Source organism: Theobroma cacao, chromosome 8 (genome assembly GCF_053813885.1).
Source record: "Theobroma cacao isolate CCN51 chromosome 8, ASM5381388v1, whole genome shotgun sequence".
Lineage (NCBI taxonomy): Eukaryota > Viridiplantae > Streptophyta > Magnoliopsida > Malvales > Malvaceae > Theobroma > Theobroma cacao.
The window spans coordinates 933,618-955,223 of NC_142646.1; the positions used below are offsets into that span (position 1 = coordinate 933,618).

At 36.7% G+C, this 21,606-nt stretch overlaps 5 protein-coding genes across 5 annotated transcripts; 3 read left to right on the forward strand and 2 right to left on the reverse strand.

Moving 5' to 3' along the window:
• Positions 1-1,086: 1,086 nt before the first annotated feature.
• PARVUS (Nucleotide-diphospho-sugar transferases superfamily protein) lies at positions 1,087-2,805 on the reverse strand. The gene has a single exon (XM_007017388.3). The coding sequence runs from the start codon at positions 2,610-2,612 to the stop codon at positions 1,551-1,553; it is 1,062 nt and encodes a 353-aa protein (XP_007017450.2). The 5' UTR covers positions 2,613-2,805; the 3' UTR covers positions 1,087-1,550.
• Positions 2,806-7,251: 4,446 nt separating this feature from the next.
• LOC18591332 (RING/U-box superfamily protein) lies at positions 7,252-8,739 on the reverse strand. Its single transcript, XM_018125687.2, has 2 exons — positions 8,563-8,739; positions 7,252-8,196 (listed from the first exon to the last, which is right to left on the reverse strand). Exon 2 carries the CDS (start codon positions 8,168-8,170, stop codon positions 7,460-7,462), a length of 711 nt encoding a protein of 236 aa, XP_017981176.1. The 5' UTR covers positions 8,171-8,196; positions 8,563-8,739; the 3' UTR covers positions 7,252-7,459.
• A 2,322-nt stretch (positions 8,740-11,061) lies between these two features.
• LOC18591333 (fatty acid elongase 3-like) lies at positions 11,062-12,399 on the forward strand. Its single transcript, XM_007017390.3, has one exon. It carries the CDS (start codon positions 11,311-11,313, stop codon positions 12,205-12,207), a length of 897 nt encoding a protein of 298 aa, XP_007017452.2. The 5' UTR covers positions 11,062-11,310; the 3' UTR covers positions 12,208-12,399.
• Positions 12,400-14,306: 1,907 nt separating this feature from the next.
• LPAT4 (lysophosphatidyl acyltransferase 4) lies at positions 14,307-17,409 on the forward strand. Its single transcript, XM_007017391.3, has 4 exons — positions 14,307-14,609; positions 15,627-16,242; positions 16,569-16,699; positions 16,904-17,409. The coding sequence occupies exons 2-4, from the start codon at positions 15,674-15,676 to the stop codon at positions 17,347-17,349; spliced, it is 1,146 nt and encodes a 381-aa protein (XP_007017453.1). The 5' UTR covers positions 14,307-14,609; positions 15,627-15,673; the 3' UTR covers positions 17,350-17,409.
• A 2,551-nt stretch (positions 17,410-19,960) lies between these two features.
• On the forward strand, positions 19,961-21,372 carry TLP-3 (thaumatin-like protein 3). Its single transcript, XM_007017392.3, has 2 exons — positions 19,961-20,297; positions 20,497-21,372. Exons 1-2 carry the CDS (start codon positions 20,240-20,242, stop codon positions 21,180-21,182), a joined length of 744 nt encoding a protein of 247 aa, XP_007017454.1. The 5' UTR covers positions 19,961-20,239; the 3' UTR covers positions 21,183-21,372.
• The last annotated feature ends 234 nt before the right edge of the window (positions 21,373-21,606 follow it).

The window sequence follows — 21,606 nt, forward strand, 5'->3', positions numbered from 1 at the left end:
TATTTTATGACATGTGAGTGTTTTACGTTATTACCAAATCCCATAAAATGATACATGATAAACCATTATCATAAAAATTTATTTAACTCAAAATAAAAATATAAAAAAGAATATAATATATTTAACTTTTCATAAATAATTCAAGGGTTTTTTGTAGATATTATACCAATCTTATTCTAAATCTGATTTTTCTTAAATATAATTATTCAATGCATGCAACTAAATTAGTGATTAGCCAATACTTTAAGATCTAAATAATTAAATTTGGTCAGTTTTGGGAGACTAAAATATTCTATTCATCCAAATCTCAACATATGAAATCAATGTGAGTTGGAAGTTGACAAGGCATAATCAAACAAACCAGTATTTTCCCCATAAATAATTATTCCAAAATAGTTGTCATTCACATTTTTTTTTTAATTAGTGCAATTTTGTCATCCATATTTAAATAAAAATTAAAATGACTGCAAAGGCATTTGGCAATAATAACTTTCATTCAAGTACTAATATATACTTCTTCTGTCTCTTTTTCTTTATCCGGCACGACCTAACTTTGATTTTTAATTCGATTAGCGATTTAGAGTGTAATTATATTCTTCAATCTTAAAGCAAGATTAATTGGGATATCAAAAACGTAATTATAAAGAAAATAATGATTGAAAAATTAATTTTATAAGCTTTTTTTTTAATTTATAGATTAATTAAACCGTGAATCCCTAAGGAATATTGGAAAGATATATAGGATGGAGTTGTATGTGTTTGTCCTTTAATCATCCTTGAGGAATATGTATGTTATTAATTATGTCAACCCTATACTTTATTCTTCTTCTTCGTTAAAGAGTCTCATCAGCTGGCAAATATGTCTTTCCAGCCATTTCCACGTAAAAGACAAATTTCTAACCATTAAAATACCAGGAAAAAGAAAAGGAAGAAGAAAACCCAGTAATGCGGGTTGAATGCGAAATGCTAAGATCCAAGGAAAGAGGAGGAACTTGATCCTTAAGCATTCAATATTATAACCAGATTGCCAACCAGTTTCCGTTAATGGTTTCCCAGGGTATGTAACAAGCACATGAGAGGAACACATGGAAGGGAGGCCAGATTTATTTTATATTGAACAAGGAAAGATTCATGGAAAATTAGCCAACCAAAACAGCTCTTTTTGCTCTACAGACTTTGATTTTACAGTTTATCATCACACATCCGAGATGGAAATTTATGGATTCGTTATTATTACAACAAACTTCTTCTTTTTCAGAGTGTAGTCTTCTGGTTTGTGGGGAAACAACCAGCAAAAAAGAAGAGAAAAAACAAATTAATGCAGTATATATGGTACCTGTTTCAGTACTGTAATGTACAAGAAACAACTTAATCTTCCTCCATGGGCCATGGCTCCTCGTCCAGCTTCAGCTTAAAAAGTTTTACAGCTCCCCCCCATTTTCTTGATGATTCTGTCACTTTCTCAGCGGACAAACAGTTGCCAGAAAGATGGTAATAAACAATGTGCTCCTCCAGCAAAATTAATAAGCATTTCCCATTTCTTTTCCCCATCAAGAGTCCAATGCAAATGGAGTTTGTAGGAGATCATAAGGAGCCCATAGAGCGTCCAAAGGGCACGGCCTGTTTGCATCAAGCCTCGCCCATGGCTTCCCTTTTCCACTCCAATGTAAAAGACTAACCGGACCAGGATGCAAATCCCTACACAAACCTCTAAAATTATCCCCGCCAAGGCCATGCTGATTCCACCTATGATTAACCGGAACTATGTTTCCAGCAAAAACTAACAAAAATGGAGGCAAAGAACCCAACTCGTAAATTCTCATTCTTTTTTGAAGCTCCATCCATTCTTCAATCTTTGTTGTGTAATCTCCATCTCTCCATCGATCAAGGTCGATTACCATTACTCCAGTGTTAAAGTAACAAGCTTTACGGTTCGCAAAAGTTAAGGATAAAGAAGGGTTTGACCAAAAGGTTAGAGTAAAGTAGGACGTGAAGTTTGCATTGCAATATTCTGGTGCAGCCAAGACCGAGTTGTCTCCGAGTGGAGTTGCAGCGAGTTTAGCTATGTCGTCAACCAGAACCAGGTCCGAGTCAAGGTACACGACTCGGCGGACGCATAAAGGAAGGAGATTGGCCAAGTAGCTCCGAGCATAGTTCAAAGGGCAGTCCAAAGCTGAGCGGATTGAGGTTGAAATGAGGCGTGAGACGGAGGAGTCATCAAAAGGGTAGACCTGGAAGTTCAGGTAAGGGAAAGAGGAAGAGATGGTGGCGCGTAAAAGTGACGCGTTGGCTGTGGCGGAGGCGACGAAATGGAACGCAATATTCTGGGGACAAGAGGAATGCTGAAGCACCGAAAGAATAGCTGCCATGGAGCCCCGGATGTAGGCTTTATCAAGGGTCATTGCCACGTGCACGGCTTGATCCGAGCACAAAATGGAGCCTTCACCTTCTTCACCTTCATCAATTATCACAGGGCAATCCAGAGAGTTATAGAACTGCGGGGCTTCCTTGAATTGTTGGGCCATTGTTGAAACGGCGGTGGCATTGGCTAAGAAAAAGACAGCAAAGAGTGAGAGCAGGAGAAAATGAAAGAGTGCTGGTGATCTAGGCATTGTAGGGGGAATTAAAAGATATTGTTGAAAGAGGAAGGTAAAGGGGGGTGGTGGGCTTTAATGCTGGAGGAGGACTAGCCTAGGAAGTTAAGCTTGTTTTTATTTAAAACGAAGGTTGGGATTTACAAAAGAAGGGGAGAGTTAGCTGGAACGGTGGGCTAAAGCTGCAGAGAAAGGAAGGGGATTTTAAGGGGAGGGGGGGCTTAGTCAAGAATTCTCTTTAGAGGTGGGGGGTTGTTGTGTTCACATTAATTCTAGATTCTTTTGTATACTGTCTTCTTTTTTTTATGTATATTTCAATAAAGGGTCCACACTATGGTCCTACATCCTTTTCCCGCAACTCTCAAAATGCTCTTCTCCATTTCACTCAATTAGGAATGCTTTGCATTTTCTTAAAGATTAGAGTTGCTCTCCCATGGTAGAATCAAGTAAATGAAATGAGAGATATTAATTCTATAATGTTTAAGATTCGGAACACACGATCTTACCATTTGAATCAACTTAGCATTAATCGATACGTAATTTCTTAATATCGTTATGAATAAACTTAGATTTATATGATAATTGTCAATAATGGGTTGTAGGTGAGCTTCTTTTTGTTCTGTTCAAGTACCATGAGGTCACCATATCATCATCATTTCATGTTGTTCTTTCTCATTCTTTATACCTTCACAAGATGTAATTAATTGTCTAAAACCAGTGGACATGTATTTTGATTGAAGTTTAAGCCAAAAGAAAGAAAGAAAGCATCCTTTTGGCTTTTGCCATTCGAAGGGAGAATGAAAACGAGGGTGCTTTCTTTTATGCTCTCTCTGTCTCTGCCTATCTCAACAGCGACCATACAGGGAGAAAAAAGAAGGTAAAGCATATCGAAAGAGTGAACTCTTAGATATGGTCGACAATCGCAGTCCTGGAAAAGCATGGTCGAGCAACCAGAACAATCATGCTTTGTGACCAAGGTATGCTTCCCTTCTACAATGTATCGCCTATACCTTCCATAAAAGAAATCGAAATCTGTTTCATGTCCTTGAATGAAGCAAGTTACATGGTAGGAACTAGGGAACTTTCATATGCAAGAAACCCCAAAATTATGGGGTACTTAAAGTCAGTAAAACACGCTAATTATGTTCAAAAACATGTCTTAAAACACTCAGAAGAGATAATAGAATCAACCCTGTCGGAAACAACCATGCAAGAGACATACAGTAAGGAAACTCCTTTTGTTTGTTGTGGCGTATACACTGTGAATGAAGTTTTTAATCATTTACAGTGATCTTGGTTGATTCTTATGCTCTCTAGAGAGATTTGGAGAGGGATATAGGACCCACCATTGAAAAGCAAGTTGGCGAAAATGGATCTACTATTTGACCTTAAAAGCTATATATGATCAGCTATCATGCACTAATGGAGAAACATTGAAAATTTTACTGTTAGATTAGATCCTTTTGGAAGGATTTGTCTGAGCTTTTTGGTGATTTCAACTTGATTGCAGGGATGGGTAATTTCCTGTCACCCAACTTTACATAAATGTATAGAATTTAAACAAAGGAATGGAAGTGGTGAAGTTGGGGAAGTAGAGAGAGAGTACTTCCCCACCCATATCCTAGCCATCAACACTAATCAATAACCATCATCAAACCCATCCCTGTGGCATACCCCAGCAATGGGGATACATGTAACAAGCAGAAGCAGGGGCAAGGCAAAGATCCCTGTGAGGAACAATGTCAACAACCAACTGACCAAAAACACTAAAACAGAAGAATTTGAAGATGGAGATCAGCTCGGGGCTTACCCCCTACAACGTAAGCTTGGTAACAGTTGCTGCAGATGCCAAGGTCACTGACAGTTCCCCAATGCATCATTTTGGTCATAAAAGTCGGCTTAAACGAGCTGCACATGCCTCAACCCTTTTTTGTCCATATGCATCTAAGTCATCCCAGTAACACCTAGTACATGTACGTCGGTTGTTCTGTTCAGTACAATTAGGGGGAACGGACTGAACATTGGGGGGTCAAAGCGTTTGAAGAATTGAAAAATTAATGATTTTAGAGTTGAAGTTTGCGTGTTCCTCGTTTTGATTTCATCTGGTAAGGTAAATATAAAAATTCTTTGCCCTGCAAGATCAAACAAGTTGACAGAATGGAAATGGTATCCTTGAAAACCAGAGACTTTCATGCACTTACCAAGAAGCTTCTTCAATTCCTCCCCTTTTTGTTGTTTTGTTCATCATGTACCTGAAGCATTACACAGCAAGCCAAAATTTGCATTGTCTTCTACTTCTGTACAATAATATCTATATATATATTTTTAATATCCGACGACTTTTTTATTTAAATGAAATCACGTTTACCGACAAATCAATGTATAAACAAAAAAATTGATCAAATTTACGTAACGGTAATACTTGAATTTGAGATTTCAAACAATACATGATGATTTTAGTAATTTTTTTGTCATTTTGTTTAGTATTTTTTTTTTTTTTGAAAATGAGTGATATAAATACCCTAAATTATTTATCTTTTGCATAAATAGATAGATAGGATGGTGGTGGAAGAGTCCACTAAAATTAAACATGCCATGTCGCTTCTCTAAAAAGGCAAAGGGTTAAGCTAGCTATCTCGAAATCGTAGGCCACAGGCTTATCCATCGCAGCCGCAACTTGCACCGAAAAAAGAAAAGTGCTCGATGTTTAAGTCACAGAACCAGACACTCTGATATAAAAGAAAGTGATATGGTCATTTATACATGAAAAAAGACTGAACCACACCCAGACCAGCCCCGCCTGACGCCATGGACAGCTCGTAACACACAACATTACTGGTCCTTTTCGTGCCATGTGCACCTTCAAGGAAATGAGCATTTTTTGCAAGATGGAAGATATGGCCAACACACGTCTTATCTATAAACAACACAAGTCTCATTTCAAAATCACAAAACCAAGATCTTAGACTCCTTCAAATGCAATTACATGCTTAAGAAACATAAGGGCCAAGATCATTTTGTTACAAACCTATGATTAAGAAACATAAGGTCAAACTAATTCTACATCATATGCATTGGTCTGAAAATTGTATAAGAAACATCAGTTTACTATGTTAACTATGTATAAGTATACAGCCTGTATTTGAAACGATTCAAACCCGAACTTGTCCGGTTGTCACCTCTAATTTAGCAGTTGAGCCTCCAAGTAATTTCACAAATTAACCGCTCCTGGTACTTAGAGGGAAAATGAAATTACCTGACATGAGACCAAGGCTTTCAAATTTGCACGATCAGCAGTCCCAACACTCCAGGCCGGGCAAGCAACCCATGTGCTTAAAGCGTAGTCTTTAGATCCAAGGGGCCACAATCAACAAGAAAATCTGTAAACTGGTGGATCAGATGACTCTAGGAGGCAGAACAAATGGAGCCATGTTAGGACCACACGTCATACAAGAAGACATATGAAAACAATTCGAGCCCATAAGTACCCTGGACAAAAAGTCCCACTTCCAAGTAGAATCACTGTCTATGCCGTACAGCAAAATCATGTGACGGCTGTCTGAAAGTAGTTTTAAGGATAAACCAACACCAGACTCCACAATCATGTTGCAACAAAACCAACTTGAACAAAAATCTCTAGGTGCATGTGCGAACACAGGAGGATGCACAAAAAGAAGGTTGTTTCCTCTTCGAAATGGTAGGGTTCTAACGGGTGAGTGCTGACAATAACAGGGAAATGCCTACAACAACATCGGGTACAATATAACTACTTATTGTAACTTTTGATATAGTTCTATGGGGCAGCTGCCCTCAGTAAGACAGTAACTTTTATTGATATAGATGCAAAAAGGAGCTACCCAGCTCAACAATGTCAGCACAATGAACACTAGTATTCTACATTTGCCATTAAAATAGCTGAGCTTTAAAAATAGACAATGAGAGCCACAAGCTCAATTAACCAAGCAAAACAAGACAATCAATGTCATATCTATCTTTCAAATTGATATTCATAGTCCATGCAGTAGAATCACAACCTGGGTTCCAGACTCGAGCCAATACCATGATCTATAATAACTACAAGGATGGAAACATTTAGTTCCTTACTTACATAAACAGCTAAACAAGCATGTATAATTCTGTCATAGAAATTAACAGAAAGGGGCAATTTTTATTATCTCTGACTAAATAAAAACCCTTTGTTCATAAAGTCTCAAATGAGAGGGGAAAGGGCAGTGTCAACAGAACTTCGAGCACGGTTATGGCAAATGCATATAATAAAGCTTTAATTACAGAGAGAAGCAACGCCATCTAATCCTCTCTCAGCTATCCCCTCCCATAGACTCAAGAAATAACCAGTAACCATGAAAGATAGAACGGCAAAGCGTAATGTATTAAGATTGCAAGAAGTTCTAAAAATTGTAATTTACAAAATGGCTGGGCACATGAAATAGTACTGCATTTTATGTTCGCTAAATACTTGAAGACATGAGCTTCCACAATGATAAGTTCACTGAAAATGTTATAATAAAACGCAAAGAGGCAAAGAAGAGAGAAAAAGCCAAACTTGTGAACTATAGAGTATACAATATAGCAGCTGCTACAACACAAAGATGCATTTCAATGATACAGTAGATAAAAAGATCTTGCACTGCTTAAATACTGAAACATATAAGCTGCATTCCACATGTACCCGCAACCATTAAATGAGCAAAAATAAATATTGAAAGCACTATATAAACAATTCCTCACTCACAAAAAAGAAAAGAAAATAAAAGGAAAGAAAATGCATTGTTAGATTTATACAAGACATGGGGTTGACACTCCTAACATAAGTTAGAGATTTAGGCTCTGATAGCAGATTTGATCTATTGATAAATCATTGCAAAGATAACACAAACAATGATAAACAGAAACAGCATTTTCAGGTAATGATCCTGCTGGCCTTGAGCAGTACGATGATGATGATGATGATGGTGATGATGATATCCATGAGCATGGCCACCATGATATGAATTTGAAAACCCGTATGGATACCCAGCAGCTGCACCAAACATTGCCGCATCAGGAAACCCATGCACCTGAAGGTTAAACAATGATGGGATAAGACCACCAAAGGCTGCAGACAGTGTGAAATTCCCAAATCTAGCAGTTGCCATTGGTGCAAAACCTCCCAACCCTCCCATGAATCCCAATCCATTTTGGGGAAACTGATTTGGTTCAGGCGGAGGAGCCGTTTCAGGTCTTTGCCCAGCTGGACGATTCGGAATGTTGACACCCGGGATGGATTTAGACCTAGGATCACTCGATGATTTTCCCCTTCCATACAAGGGGACCAGCTTTTCTTCCTCAATAAGCGCCTTACACACAGGACATTCATGAGAACGGGAATGAATGTTAAGCCATTTGTAAAGGCAAGGCCAGCAGAAAAGATGACCGCATAAAGTCACAATGGGGTCTTGAGCTAAGTCAAAGCAGATATTGCACTCAAAATTACCAGCATCACCGTTAGCATTGTTGCTAGAGCAAGATGGACTTTGGGGCGACCGGCTCGCTGATTCCCCAAACCCACCTGCCATTTCTTAGACTTCCAAAACTCAGATTCCTATAAAATTAAAATGGAACCAAAATAAATCCTGAAACTAACAACTACCACTATATATTTAAAAATTCAATTCAATGAAAGAACAAAAGCTATAAAATAACAAAATCAAAGCAATTCATATGAACATCAAACCCTGTTAAATTCACTTGATTTCGAGAAATTAAACAATCTCAAAGATTCAAATCCCAACCATCAGATCTCTTATGAAAATCAGCATCACCAATTACAAAAACACGATTCATAACAACTAATCAACAAGAAATATTCGAATTTTGCCATCGGGATTCAACGATAACATAAACAAATGACGAAAAATTTAAAAAAAAAATCGGAAAAAAAAAAGAGGAGAAATGGGAAATTGCTGACCTTCAAAGAGACAGAGGAGATAGAAGGACCGATCGATTGGCCAATCGACCGATCCAAAAACGTAAAAGATAAAGAGGCAAAAAGAAACTCCTTTGTTTGGAAATAAAATTATTCTTGACGCGGTTCCAGCCTAGAGAACATTTCCACACTATTCCTGTTGCTGTTGAGGGAATCTTCTTCCGTTAAGGGATAGGAAATGGGGTACCCTCAACGTGGCGCCAATCTAGTGGTTGGTTTCCCTTGACTCGTTGACCGGTCGATGAGATCGCGCGTGTTCTTTGTACCGGCGGTTAACGGCGTTTGAATGCGATTGCTTGAAAGGTCCGCGTTGATTAAACTACACCGTCGCATTGACTCTCGGATTTAAGTTTTATTTAATCTCTAGAAAAAACAAAAGGCCTTTTCCTTTATAAATTTGGCGAGTCACGGACGGACTAGTCTCCTTGTCGCAACCGATAGTGGGCCCAATGTCTTTGAGGTGCAAAGCCCATTTTACTAATTTAAAAATGGCTGAGGCTTTTTTGTTGGTAACGTATCTTTGTTTTTTATTCAAGGCATGATGATTTATTCAATTAAAATTTTCAATTTCTTTATATTCAAAACATCTAAATAAATCCTTAATTGTGACGGAAATTAAATCGCTATTATATCTAATATTAATTAATATTTTTCTACTTACATAACATATGACTTAAAGAGTTGATATATGTACCATATCCAATATATATAATCACATCAAAAACATCTGTTATGTGAATAAAAAATTAAATAATTATTAATATTAAATTTAATGACCATTAAATTTTTATTAAATTTAAAGGGTATGTTTAAACTTGAATCAAAATCTGGTATCAAAATGTACGAAGCAAATTAATTGGAATGCAAAATTCTAATCAAAATAAGCAAAACGTGTGAACTTTGATGTATGATAGAGAAATGCACTATCAATATACCTATATATGATGAATTTAAATTAATGGGATGTCAGTTTCAATGTAATAACAGAGAAGAAAAACAGAACAAGGATCCCAGCAGCTACGTAATTGGTGTAGACAATTCGATTATAATGGGGGAAAAGCGGGCCAAAATTTATTGGGCATTTAACATTGGTGGACATCCTTCTTGATGATAAGGCTGACATTCTAGACGTGTTCATATGCAATACTTAATTGCCTAAGTAATTAGGATACAATTTCTCGTTAGTATTATATTATTTTCCAATAAAAATGACAAAGTAAAGATGTGGGTCGACTAAGAAATTATGGGTGTTTGTGGTAGATTATGTAACAGGGTTCACACTTTTAACTTTCAAAACATATTTATTATATGAAGAAAAATTTTTATTTATAAATTCAAGAAACATTTCATCATTTTTTAATGTGAGACTTATGATATTCTCTCATACTCAATTATACAATTATTGTATGGATCATTTTATCCATATAATAGGCAGATCTACTTTAATTCAAGTCTCTCTCAATATTGATATTTTTAAATAAGTTTTGATACTACTTATTGTCTGTCTTAATTTTATTTTAAGATATATATATTAAGTAAAAGAAGATTTTTATTTATAAATTTAAAACTTATTTCATATCTTTTTGAAAGAAGATTGCACACCTCTAAAATAAACTGAACCAAACCAAGGGAGACAAACATAACAACACTTAATTAAAGACATAATGTGAAAACCTTAACTTTAGAATGCGAAGACATTGCTCTGCCTTAATCGGCATGGTATAATAAATTCATTGTCCTAGTCTTCTAGAATTTTATTTCTTTCGGATTTCCAAGGAAACATCAAAATCAAAGAAACCATGCCAAACCCTACCATAGTCTTCCCTAACCTTCAACAATCAAAAGAATGATGCGTTACATTATGAAGATCACAACTAAAACCACGTTAATCATATTTTAGATTGCTATATTTAAATATATATATATATATATATATATATATATATATATAGTGACAACGTGGATGAATTGATAAGGATTTAACCATAGAAAATATATTTCCAAGCTTTCTAAGATTTTAATATTCAACCTACACAATAAATTCAAGTCATGTGCTGGAATAGCTTATGCGATTGTCAAAAGAAGTTAGCTAATCTTTAAAGAAGATAGGATTATCCAAGAAATTATCATATTCAATTACTCTTCATTTTCCTATCTTCAATAACCCAAACAAATATGATATGCTATGCTTGACAGTTCAAATTATTACTATTACTATCAACTTTTTTTATGTTATAATAACAAAATCCTTCCAAAATCAGCTTTGTTGTGGTATTTTTAGCAGGGTCAGTTTGCTTAGCCTGAATTAACATATCCCAGAAAAGGACAAGGAAGTCGGCAATGCCCAATGTGGAAGAGGTTCCTTAGCCCTTGACCCCGCGACCGCGGTTGGTCTGACGAATGGGGCCCGCGCCACCTAATATTTTCCCTTTTTTTTTTCTTTGAAGGGAAAAAAAAAAGGAATATTGGAACCGGGAAAAGGATTCCTCCGCTGACCTCAAAACTAACAATCTCCAAGCTCTGTCTGTCTCCTCAAAGGTACAAATAGGCCGCGCCGTCCTTCTTTTTTTCTTCGTCATTTGCCATTTCTTAATCCTGCTCCCAACTATAACAAGTTTCTCTCTTTTATTTTCCCTTCCGATTCTGACTTCCCAAACAGAAATTTGTAGCCTTTTGTAATTCCAGATACAATTTTGGGTTTTGGGAGTTGATGTGAAATAAAATCGGGGCATGATGCAATCCGTGAAACACTGGCTATCAGAGCATCCGTCGATCGTGAACTTCCGGTGGAGCCACACCCAATCGTTCGGCTCCACGTGGTCCTTCCTCTTCTCCTCCATCGCAGTCTACGTCGTCGCAGCTACGACCCTCCACACCTTCCTCTCTCTCGTACTCCCCAAACGCCGACGGGTCCCGCTCGGGCCAATCCCAGCCATCCACAGCCTCTGCGTGTCCTTAATCTCCGCCGTTATTTTCGTCGGCATTTTGCTCTCCGCGGCAGCCGAGATTCGTGACACGCGCTGGTTCTGGCACCGCACCAAAACCATCACCACCCCATTCCAATGGCTCCTCTGCTTCCCGCTTGGAACGCGCCCTTCGGGGCGCGTGTTCTTCTGGTCCTACGTTTTTTACCTCACCCGTTTCCTTCACCTTTTCCGGACATTCTTCACCATTCTCCGCCACCGCAAATTAACATTCTTTCACCTCTTTAACCAATCAATTCTTCTGTGCATGTCTTTCCTGTGGCTCGAGTTCTCTCAATCGTTTCAAGTCCTAGCCATTCTGTTGGCTACTCTCTTATACTCCGTGGTCTACGGGTACCGATTCTGGACCGCGATTGGGCTGCCCAGCGCTTGCTTCCCTTTCGTGGTGAATTGCCAGGTGGTGCTTCTGGGGTGCAACTTGCTCTGCCATTTTGGGGTTCTTTTCCTGCATTTTCTGAAAGGTGGATGCAATGGAATGGGAGCTTGGGGATTCAACTCTGTACTCAACGGCGTAATTCTTTGGCTGTTCCTGAATTTCTACGTTAAGCGGCATTTGAGAAAGAGAAATGTCGATGATGTCAGTGGACATGGTGGTTCTTCTTCCGGTCGTTCCTGTGGTAGCTCGGAAATAAAGAGTGAATGACTTCTACACCCAATTTTTTTTTCTTTTAATAATTTTGTTCTATAGTTAGGGAAATCAATAGGTAAACATTTTCATTTTTATTTCAATATCTTGCATCCGATCTGTAAAGTGCGTGAGTGTATAAATCGACAAGTTGTTCATAAAAAGAATGAATAAGAATTAGGATAATTAAATACTATTTTTCCTGATTAATTGTTTCTTCATTTGTAAGTAAACTTGTAGATTTTAATAATAGCTGGCATTCCCTAAATAGCATAAGAAAATGAGTTACTACTAATTAAATATTGTATAAAAAAACATATTTTAATTAACTAAATGTTAACGTCACAAAAAATGTTTCAAATCTCGTATGAATAAATAGAAGATTTTAAAATATTTATAAATATAAGTATTACACGTTTTATTAGATTAATCTTTTCAAGAGAAAATAATGATCTTATTACAATATAATATTAGACTTGACACATACTAAGCACTTTTGCACGAGAGGCATGTTGAGTCATTAATGGTGGTAAAGACGTTATCGGATTTTTCTATCTGTTAGCCTTTTGTAAAGTGAATAATGGTCTAGTTTAGCAATTTTTTGTTTTTCTATATGTTAATAGTTACTGATATTATTTTCTTTTTGAACGTTAAAAGTAAAGTTATTACTACTATATAGTTGGGTATAAAAATAAAACAAAAATATAAATAATTCATTTATTTGAACCATTTTGTTTAAATTAGGATTACGTTATATCTACTTATTTAATCCTAATCAAGTAGATAATTTTAATTTGTAATATATCTTTTTTAAAAAAAAAAGAAAATAGTAATTGATAATTAATGAGAAATTAACAAGTGTGTCAGCAATGATCTCACCATATCCCCCAATCTGTTTCTTTTGGAGAAAATGACGTTTGTATCTAGAAGCGAAAAACACGTGACTTGAAACTGAAGGTTTCTTCTCTCTAACACGTGAGCTCTAAAAATGTAAAGTTAGTGTTAAAGAGTTTTAATCCAACTGGGGCTCCCCCCGGGTTTACCAGCGGGGTTTGCTAAGTCAGTAGTCAAGATCAGGACAGGGGAATGTGAACTTCTTCGACCACCACCCCAAAAGGAAAGGGTTTTAGTTTCGAAAATATTAACCACTGAAAATTCTCCTTCCTCTGTAGATATGTTTTGTTTTTTCCTAGGCTGTCGATTACAAGTAGGCTTCTCTGCCACATACACCGGATTCTCATTTAAAACCCACAATACAACATCACATCCCTATCATTTATGAATCATTACACCAATTTCTTCACATTTAATTCTAGATCTTTTGTCCCATGCTTTTAATATCTTTCTATAAAGTCAATAAGATAAAGATGTCTTACATTTATGTTTATAAATATTTTTTTTTTGCATTTAATAAGTATTTTTTGTGTTAAAAATGTAAACAAGTGACATGTATTAACTTTTTTTTAATGAGTGTAATACACTATTTTTACTAAATTCAACAGAGAGCAAATGCATCCCTTATATTTTTACCTTAAGGCTTAAGCCAGTGCAACCTTTCCCATTTAAAATATATATTTATTTAAATATATTTCTATGAATATCACTTTAATAAGTTTTTATAGATACGGTTTAATATTTTCTACTTTTTTTTAATAAAAATACGAATATGGGTTATAAATTTAGTGGGCCAGGCAATTAAATGGGTGTAGTGGTTTTATGAATCAGAGAAGAAGTCCACGTCGGAAAAGAATGCTTGATTGAACCGGAAGGATCTTTGGAAGAAGGAATGTTGCGTAACAATCGATGACGGCTTTGGAACTCCCACCAATACCAAAATCCTGCTTTTCCACCAATTCTTTATGAGTTTCATTATGTTCCAAGTAGGCCGGGAGTCATTAAACAAAAATAATATTCGATAATTAGATCGAATAATAAAATTAATAATAATTATTATTATTACGTAAATGACTAAATATAAACAAAAAAAAATCACGAAGAGTGGATGAAATCGATATTATTATCAACCTTAGAATTATCTAAAAAAAAAAAAGAAAATGCAAACAAAAATTATCTAATTAGCAAAGTAGTTAGATATCTAAAAACGGGTGTCACTCATCATCGTGTCCCCAAACGTAGGACGGGCCACAAGTCAAAGCCACCCTGTCAAGAAATTTTGCCTGATTTGAGCCCCGAAAGGAAAAGACGACGTCGTCACCTGACGGTCCTCTGAATTGTAGTGAGCCAACCTTTCCTCGCTTCTTAAGATTAGATTAAGACGACTCCTCTACCAATTCTTTTTAATTCGCCAATCCCCCGTTCCTTTGACCATTTACTTTTCTTTTCCTTTTCTTTTCCATTCTCAAATCTGGAAAATAATTGCCCTTCATTCTCGTTCCGCTTCTTCCTTTTCGCGACACGAGGTACTATTAAATTAATTAATGTTTTTTTCTTTTATTATTATTAATTTTCTTTTTTTTGTTTCATGTTTTATTGGCATCCATTCATTCATTAAGAACTCTGTTTTTTTTTTATTTGATTAGATTTTTCATATTTTCTTAGGATTGGATTTCTCCTTTTTTCTCTGTAGAATCTTGTGTTGGTTTGTCTACTTTTTACTGTAAATGGACAAATTTATAATAAATACAATTAATATACCGTGCCAAGAAATGAAGCGTAATAAATATCTGCAGACTGCATTCAATTTTGAGTTGATATCTGCGTTTATTTTTATGGTTTGTTTGTTTTTTTTTCTGACTGCTAATGTTTGCAGTTATGTGAAGGAATGATTACTGGATCCATGGTTGCGTATTTCTCCTTTGTCATGGATTAGGAAATGAAAGAAAGAAAGAATTCTACTTAATCAGAACTAATTAGATTTGACAGAATATGAACCTTCTTACTGCTAATTGCTAATGCCATGACTTGTTAGGAGAATCATATAGTAATTAAAGCAATGAATGTGTTGCTGGCCAAGATATTTTTGAACATTTTCACCAGAAATCAGTTTGATTTTAGCCTTTCCGGTTACTGCTGTATGTATGTATGTACCAGTCTTCACCATTGTAGTTGAGCACCCATCCCCAGTAGTGCACCTTTCTGGCTGTAACTTTGGGAGGATTATCAGCAGTGCCAAGCTGTCAGTCAATTCAAAATGTACATGCTTGCAGCTTGTAATGTTATTGAAAAAGCAGTAATTCCTTTGAGGATGTGAGTTACCTATCAATCTTATGTAATCGTTTCCCTAGATGCTTGATTTCTCTGAAGACTAATCGACTGGTATGATGTGTTTGTTGCATGTTTTCCTTTTCTTTTTGAAGTAGGTTTGGCATTTTGTTCTTTGGAATTGTCATGGATTTGCATTTCACTTCCTATTAGTTTTTTGCTATGCTCTTGAACTCTAGGAACAACTTTAAGTGACTCTGAGGCCATTATTGCAGCTGTCTGTCTATAGGAGGGTGAGTCTTTGGACGGCTGCCAGGACAAGATGGAAGTTTGCAGGCCCCTCAAACCTGATGATAAATTAAAGCACCGCCCTTTGACTCCTTTTAGGTTTTTAAGGGGTCTGATATGTTTAGTGGTGTTTCTCTTGACTGCTTTTATGTTTCTAGCGTATTTAGGACCTGGGGCTGTCCTATTGCGATTTTTCAGCCTACACTACTGTAGGAAGGCAACATCCTTCTTCTTTGGCCTATGGCTAGCTTTGTGGCCCTTTCTTTTTGAAAAAATAAACAGGACTAAAGTGGTTTTCTCTGGGGATAATGCTCCACAGAAGGAACGTGTTTTACTTATTGTCAATCACAGGACTGAAGTTGATTGGATGTACCTCTGGGATCTTGCAATGCGAAAGGGCTGCCTGGGCTACATCAAATATATTCTTAAGAGCAGCCTGATGAAACTACCTGTCCTTGGTTGGGGATTTCACATCTTGGAGTTCATTTCAGTAGATAGGAAGTGGGAAACTGATGAAAATGTCCTGCGCCAAATGCTTTCAACCTTTAAGAATCCTCGAGATCCTTTATGGCTTGCTCTTTTCCCTGAAGGAACCGATTTTACGTACTCTTCAGTATTCCTTTAATCTTCTATACTCACATTGACACTTTTATAGCTAAACCCAAATATTCAAAAGATGATATTCTACTAAATATCTTATTAAACAAAGCTTATGATTTGTTCTGTGTTGCAGTTGCAGAACTTTCTATTAAATAGAGCTATTTTAGGTTCCATTGGTGCAAATACATGTCTTCAAAATGTTGTTTTGCATCTTGTATCACCTTATGTATCATTTTGAACTTACAAAATGATATTTTTGTTAGAAAAAACCAACTACTCTTGATTGATCTATGACAAGTATTAATACTTCGTTTGCCATTTTTTTGCAGCGAAGAAAAATGCAGGAACAGTCAGAAGTTTGCAGCTGAAGTTGGATTGCCTGTGTTGACAAATGTGCTGCTACCGAGAACAAGGGGGTTTTGCCTTTGCTTAGAAACACTTAGGGACTCTTTGGATGCAGGTTCTTCATTTCAAACAAACCTCAATGCTTTAATTTTGCCTGATGCTATCGTACTAACATAGAATTTCACAATGCTGGTGACTACACAGTCCAGGATTAACTCTTGGCACACATTGTGAATATGTTAGATGAGTAATCATGGCTTCTATTGATATAGCTTCTTCTAAAACTTTTACCCTCCTCTATGTTCTGATTTAACTGCAGTTTACGATTTGAGTATTGCATATAAGCACCAATGCCCCTTCTTTCTGGACAATGTTTTTGGTGTGGATCCATCAGAGGTTCACATTCATGTTCGACGTATCCCAGTTAAGGAGATCCCAACATCTAATGCAGAGGCTGCTGCTTGGTTAATTGATACATTCAAGCTCAAGGACCAGTTGCTCTCAGATTTCAAATCTCAGGGACATTTTCCTAACCAAGGAACTCAACAAGAACTTTCTTCTTTGAAGTCCTTATTAAATCTAACAGTGATAATATCCTTGACAGCCATATTCACTTATCTTACCTTTTCTTCCAATTTGTACATGATATATGTAAGCTTAGCTTGTCTATACCTTGCTTACATTACTCATTATAAAATTCGCCCAATGCCAGTTCTAAGCTCTGTAAAACCGCTGTCTTACCCAAAGGGCAAGAGAGATGAATAATTGTTCGTCACAAAAGACATTTAATTTACCAGCGAATAAATTTTTGGCCTTTGAACCTGATTACAATGCCTTGACATCTCTCTGCTGTGCTTTTCATTTTGGTTTTTGTTTCCCAGTGGGGGTCTCCATGGGCCAAGTCCATCGGACAAACGTTCTTAACAAGTCAAATCCGGCACGACCCGACCCATTCCTCAACATAATGGGTTTCACCAGAAATGAATTGGACTGTTGGACTTCGATTCCCGCCCTTCCTTGCCCATGTCCCAGTCCGCTGTACTGGCTTATTTGAGCTAACCTGATCCGATATTGGATCAGCTCAAGAAACTTTGCACCTTTACGTTCTCAGCTGATCCCATGTGATGGTTAAGACACAGGTGAAAAGCTCAACAAGCTATTGTCATATAGATAAAGCCCACATTTGATCTCCTCAAGAAATAAAGGAAGAGCTAAAAGAGAACCAATTATAAGCAGTTGGCTGGTCAATTTGTCATCAAAACTCACTTGAAAAGACAATTAGGAGTCAATTACTGAGTTCTCATCATCAAAATCTGACTAAATGAAACACTTTTGCTGGAATTATTGCTGATCCTTTGCAACCTTATCTTGCGTGTGGCAGGAATAAATAAAATATTTTAATTTTATATCAAATAAGATATTTTAATAGAGTTATAAACATGAACACTACATACTTCACACTCTGTCAGATAACATTTTACGGAAAAAATAATAGTTACATCATGAAGTATCTTCCAAAATTTTGCTACTTTGCGTTACTAAAGGAAACACTAGATAGCTTTTGGGCAGTTAAAAACGAAATAAGCGGTTAGGATTATAGTGCAAAAGAGGCATGGTGAAGGGTGGTTCTTTACTGCTGTCTCCTTGTCGCAAACAAACATGGCTATGTCTGTAAAAAGTGTAGGTTTTGTTTGTTTTACTTGATGTTGGGTTTGTTCAACTAAAAGGGACATAACAACAATCGACTCATCACATAAACAGACAGGGCAAGCTTTGTTTGTTCAGCTGCAAGTTTCCCAGACCAAATCAAAGGAAGAAATTTGAAAGGTTCACTTTGTCACCAAAAATCAAACCTGCACGGAAAGTTTTCCTGTTTGGATAGAAGGAAAAAAAAGAAAAAAGGAACAAAGAGATGAAGTAATAATCCATGAAATAATTGCAGGAAATACCAATGATTAGTCATCGTGATTAGTAGTATATCAAGATGATTAATAACATATAGACATTATCATAAGCTGTTTTCTCCATTGCTTTTCCAATGGCATTACAAATCTACTGTAAACAACAACCTTTCTCTTCTCTTAGCGTGTTGGGTCTTACCTCCATAATAATGAGTGAGTCCCCATGTTGACTATGAACATTTAAAACATCATGGCGGAAATCATGGAAAAAATGGAAAAATTGTTCCAGGGTTGCTCCCAAGTCAATTAATCAATCAAATAGACGGTAACTACTAACCATAGTCGTAAAAGGCGTTGCGGGAACGAATTCGACTCATCACCAAAAACTTACGAAAAAAATAAAATATTTTGTGTGTATCTTTTGTCACAATTTAAAAAAAATCATAAATTTTATAAAATAAAATCGTGTTCAATGAATTAAAATATACAATACCTTATAAATTAATATAGACCATGACAGTTCGAGTATAACTATCGATAGATCATCATCAGTTAAACCAGTTTAATGTCTTGTAAATAGAAAATTACAATGGTTTAAAGGGGAGGAAACGTAGGAAAAAATTAATAGAGTTGATTAATTATGGGGAATGGTGGAAGTTTGGCAACAAGCACGTGGTTATGGTGGTGGTGGAGGTGGGGGTGGGTTAAGTACCTAAGGACGTGTGAGGATCGGAGGTTGTGCTGATGCTTGCCACGTGGGGAGGAAGGGGAGGATCAAATCGCTTGTTGCGTCACGACAGCATGACCTCCATGACTCCATGAACAAACCACTTTGGTAGCTTCATATTAATCCCTTGTTTTTCTCTCTGCATCCTGTATGTCTGGCGGGAAAAAACTGTCTTCCTCACGTGACTCGATGCTTCTCTTGCACGTGCAAATCAAATTTTAATTTTGAATTGAAACCATAACCCGTAGTACTGTACTTAATTTGTCTACCTTCTAAATCTCAACATATTTTAATTGAAATATTGTAACTATTAATTTATAAAAATTAAATTAAAACAACTTTATATAAAACTCATACAAATTGTTATTGCATGGGATAAAATCAATTTACACGTAATATTATAATTTATTATAAAATATAAAAATTGACTTTCTTAAATTTTAATTAAAATTTTAAAGAGATTTATTAATTTTTGAAATGAATATTTCACTTTTAAAAAATATTTTTTGTTAGATACGTAATATTTATTTCAAAAATTAATAAATTTTTATATAATTTCAATCAAAATTTATAAACATAAAAGATATTACATAAAAAATTTTATATTTGATAAACTGTCAATATAAAAATTTCATAGAACACGATTTACACGCACCCATGACAGACACCCCGAACCCAACATGGGATTCAGCGTTCGACTATCTTAACCGACCACGAAAAGACAGGCGCCAAACAGTATGTAAAAAAGAAAAATTATTTGATAATTTGCTCAATGCTCTAAAAGAGAATCCGAAACAGAGCAGAGGTTACAAAAATCTAAGAAATTCAAAATTTACTGGATGATCTCCAAGAGACCCCAAAATCTAATCTTGGTCACGAAAAGATAGGACGAAGATTTAATATATCGGTGGACCCTGGTATAAATACAGGAAATTTCTATATTAACTCGCCCCACCGGATCAGAATCCTCTGCTCCAATCACTCCAAGCCTCTCCCTCCTTTCATTTTCTTCCTCACAGAAACCGTAATGGCGATTTTCTCCAGGGTTTATCTTGTTCTTTTTCTATTCAATCTCCTCTCATTTGGTAAATGCTTTGTCCTTTTTTGCATGACAGCATGGATATTTATGTGGGATTGTAATGATTTGTCTTTTCCTTGTTCCTTTTTTCTAGTACATAAAGCTGTTTGCTTTGATATTTTATGTAGTGAAAAGTTTAATGTTTGGTATTTGGAATCTGTTTCAGTTCAATGCTTTAAGCTTTTTTATTGTAACGACGATTTCAGGGACGATATTTGCTTCAGCAACTCTGTTCACGCTCCAAAACCATTGCAGTTTCACTGTGTGGCCCGGTTCTCTCTCAGGAAACAGCGCTGCCCTTGGTGACGGCGGTTTTGCATTGCCACCTGGTTCGTCAGCCAAATATCAGGCTCCACCCGGTTGGTCTGGTCGCTTCTGGGGTCGAACCGGCTGCACATTCGACAACTCTGGCTCTGGCAAATGCATAACCGGTGACTGCGATGGCGTGCTGAAGTGCACCGGCGGTGGTGCGCCACCCGTCACCTTGGTAGAGTTCACCATTGCCGGAGACTCTAGTGATAAGGACTTTTACGATGTTAGCCTCGTGGATGGCTACAACGTTGCCTTAGGAGTCAAGGCAGTTGGTGGCACAGGGGATTGCCAGTATGCAGGCTGCGTCACCGATCTCAACACAAACTGCCCGACTGAGTTGCGGGTCATGGACTCGGGTTCCATCGTCGCTTGTAAAAGCGCCTGCGCTGCGTTCAACGCGCCGGAGTTTTGTTGCACCGGCGATCACGCTACTCCCCAGACCTGCTCACCAACACAGTACTCGGAGATGTTCAAGAACGCATGCCCCACGGCTTATAGCTATGCATACGATGATGCCTCTAGCACTCGCACTTGCTCCGGCTCGGATTACTTGATCACATTCTGTCCAACCGAGTCATGAACATGATCTTGATTCATGTCTGAACCCATATTAATTTGGTATTCATTACTTTCTTTGGAAAATTTGATGTGTGGGATTGTGGGTATTTATTGATTTAGATTGCTATTGTAAGTTACAATATTGAAACCAAATTGTTTGCTTCATTTGCCTACAAATAGATGAATTAAGTATGGTGTTTTTAGTTAGCAAATTCTTATCTGATTTTAAAGATTGTGGTTGGTTTGTTTGGTGAGAAAGAAAATGGTGTAGAAATGTGAAAGCAGGAAATTTAAGAACCAAAGATGAAGAAGAGAAAAAGCCCATAAGCTTTGCGTGAGCTACAACTTTTTCAATGGGGTGGTTGCGTTTGCACTTGAATAAGTCTGATGTCCCTCCTTTTCAATGCTGTGGGTTTACATAACCAGACAAAGACCCATGTCTTCTT

What these genes read in the sequence shown, in the direction of transcription:
- PARVUS (XM_007017388.3), bottom strand. Translation starts at nt 2,612, where the DNA reads ATGCCTAGATCACCAGCACTCTTTCATTTTCTCCTGCTCTCACTCTTT.
- LOC18591332 (XM_018125687.2), bottom strand. Translation starts at nt 8,170, where the DNA reads ATGGCAGGTGGGTTTGGGGAATCAGCGAGCCGGTCGCCCCAAAGTCCA.
- LOC18591333 (XM_007017390.3), top strand. Translation starts at nt 11,311, where the DNA reads ATGATGCAATCCGTGAAACACTGGCTATCAGAGCATCCGTCGATCGTG.
- LPAT4 (XM_007017391.3), top strand. Translation starts at nt 15,674, where the DNA reads ATGGAAGTTTGCAGGCCCCTCAAACCTGATGATAAATTAAAGCACCGC. An exon ending in CCTGAAGGAACCGATTTTAC is followed by an intron (nt 16,243 to 16,568) that starts GTACTCTTCAGT and finishes ATTTTTTTGCAG; the next exon opens with CGAAGAAAAATGCAGGAACA. An exon ending in TAGGGACTCTTTGGATGCAG is followed by an intron (nt 16,700 to 16,903) that starts GTTCTTCATTTC and finishes ATTTAACTGCAG; the next exon opens with TTTACGATTTGAGTATTGCA.
- TLP-3 (XM_007017392.3), top strand. Translation starts at nt 20,240, where the DNA reads ATGGCGATTTTCTCCAGGGTTTATCTTGTTCTTTTTCTATTCAATCTC. An exon ending in ATTCAATCTCCTCTCATTTG is followed by an intron (nt 20,298 to 20,496) that starts GTAAATGCTTTG and finishes CGACGATTTCAG; the next exon opens with GGACGATATTTGCTTCAGCA.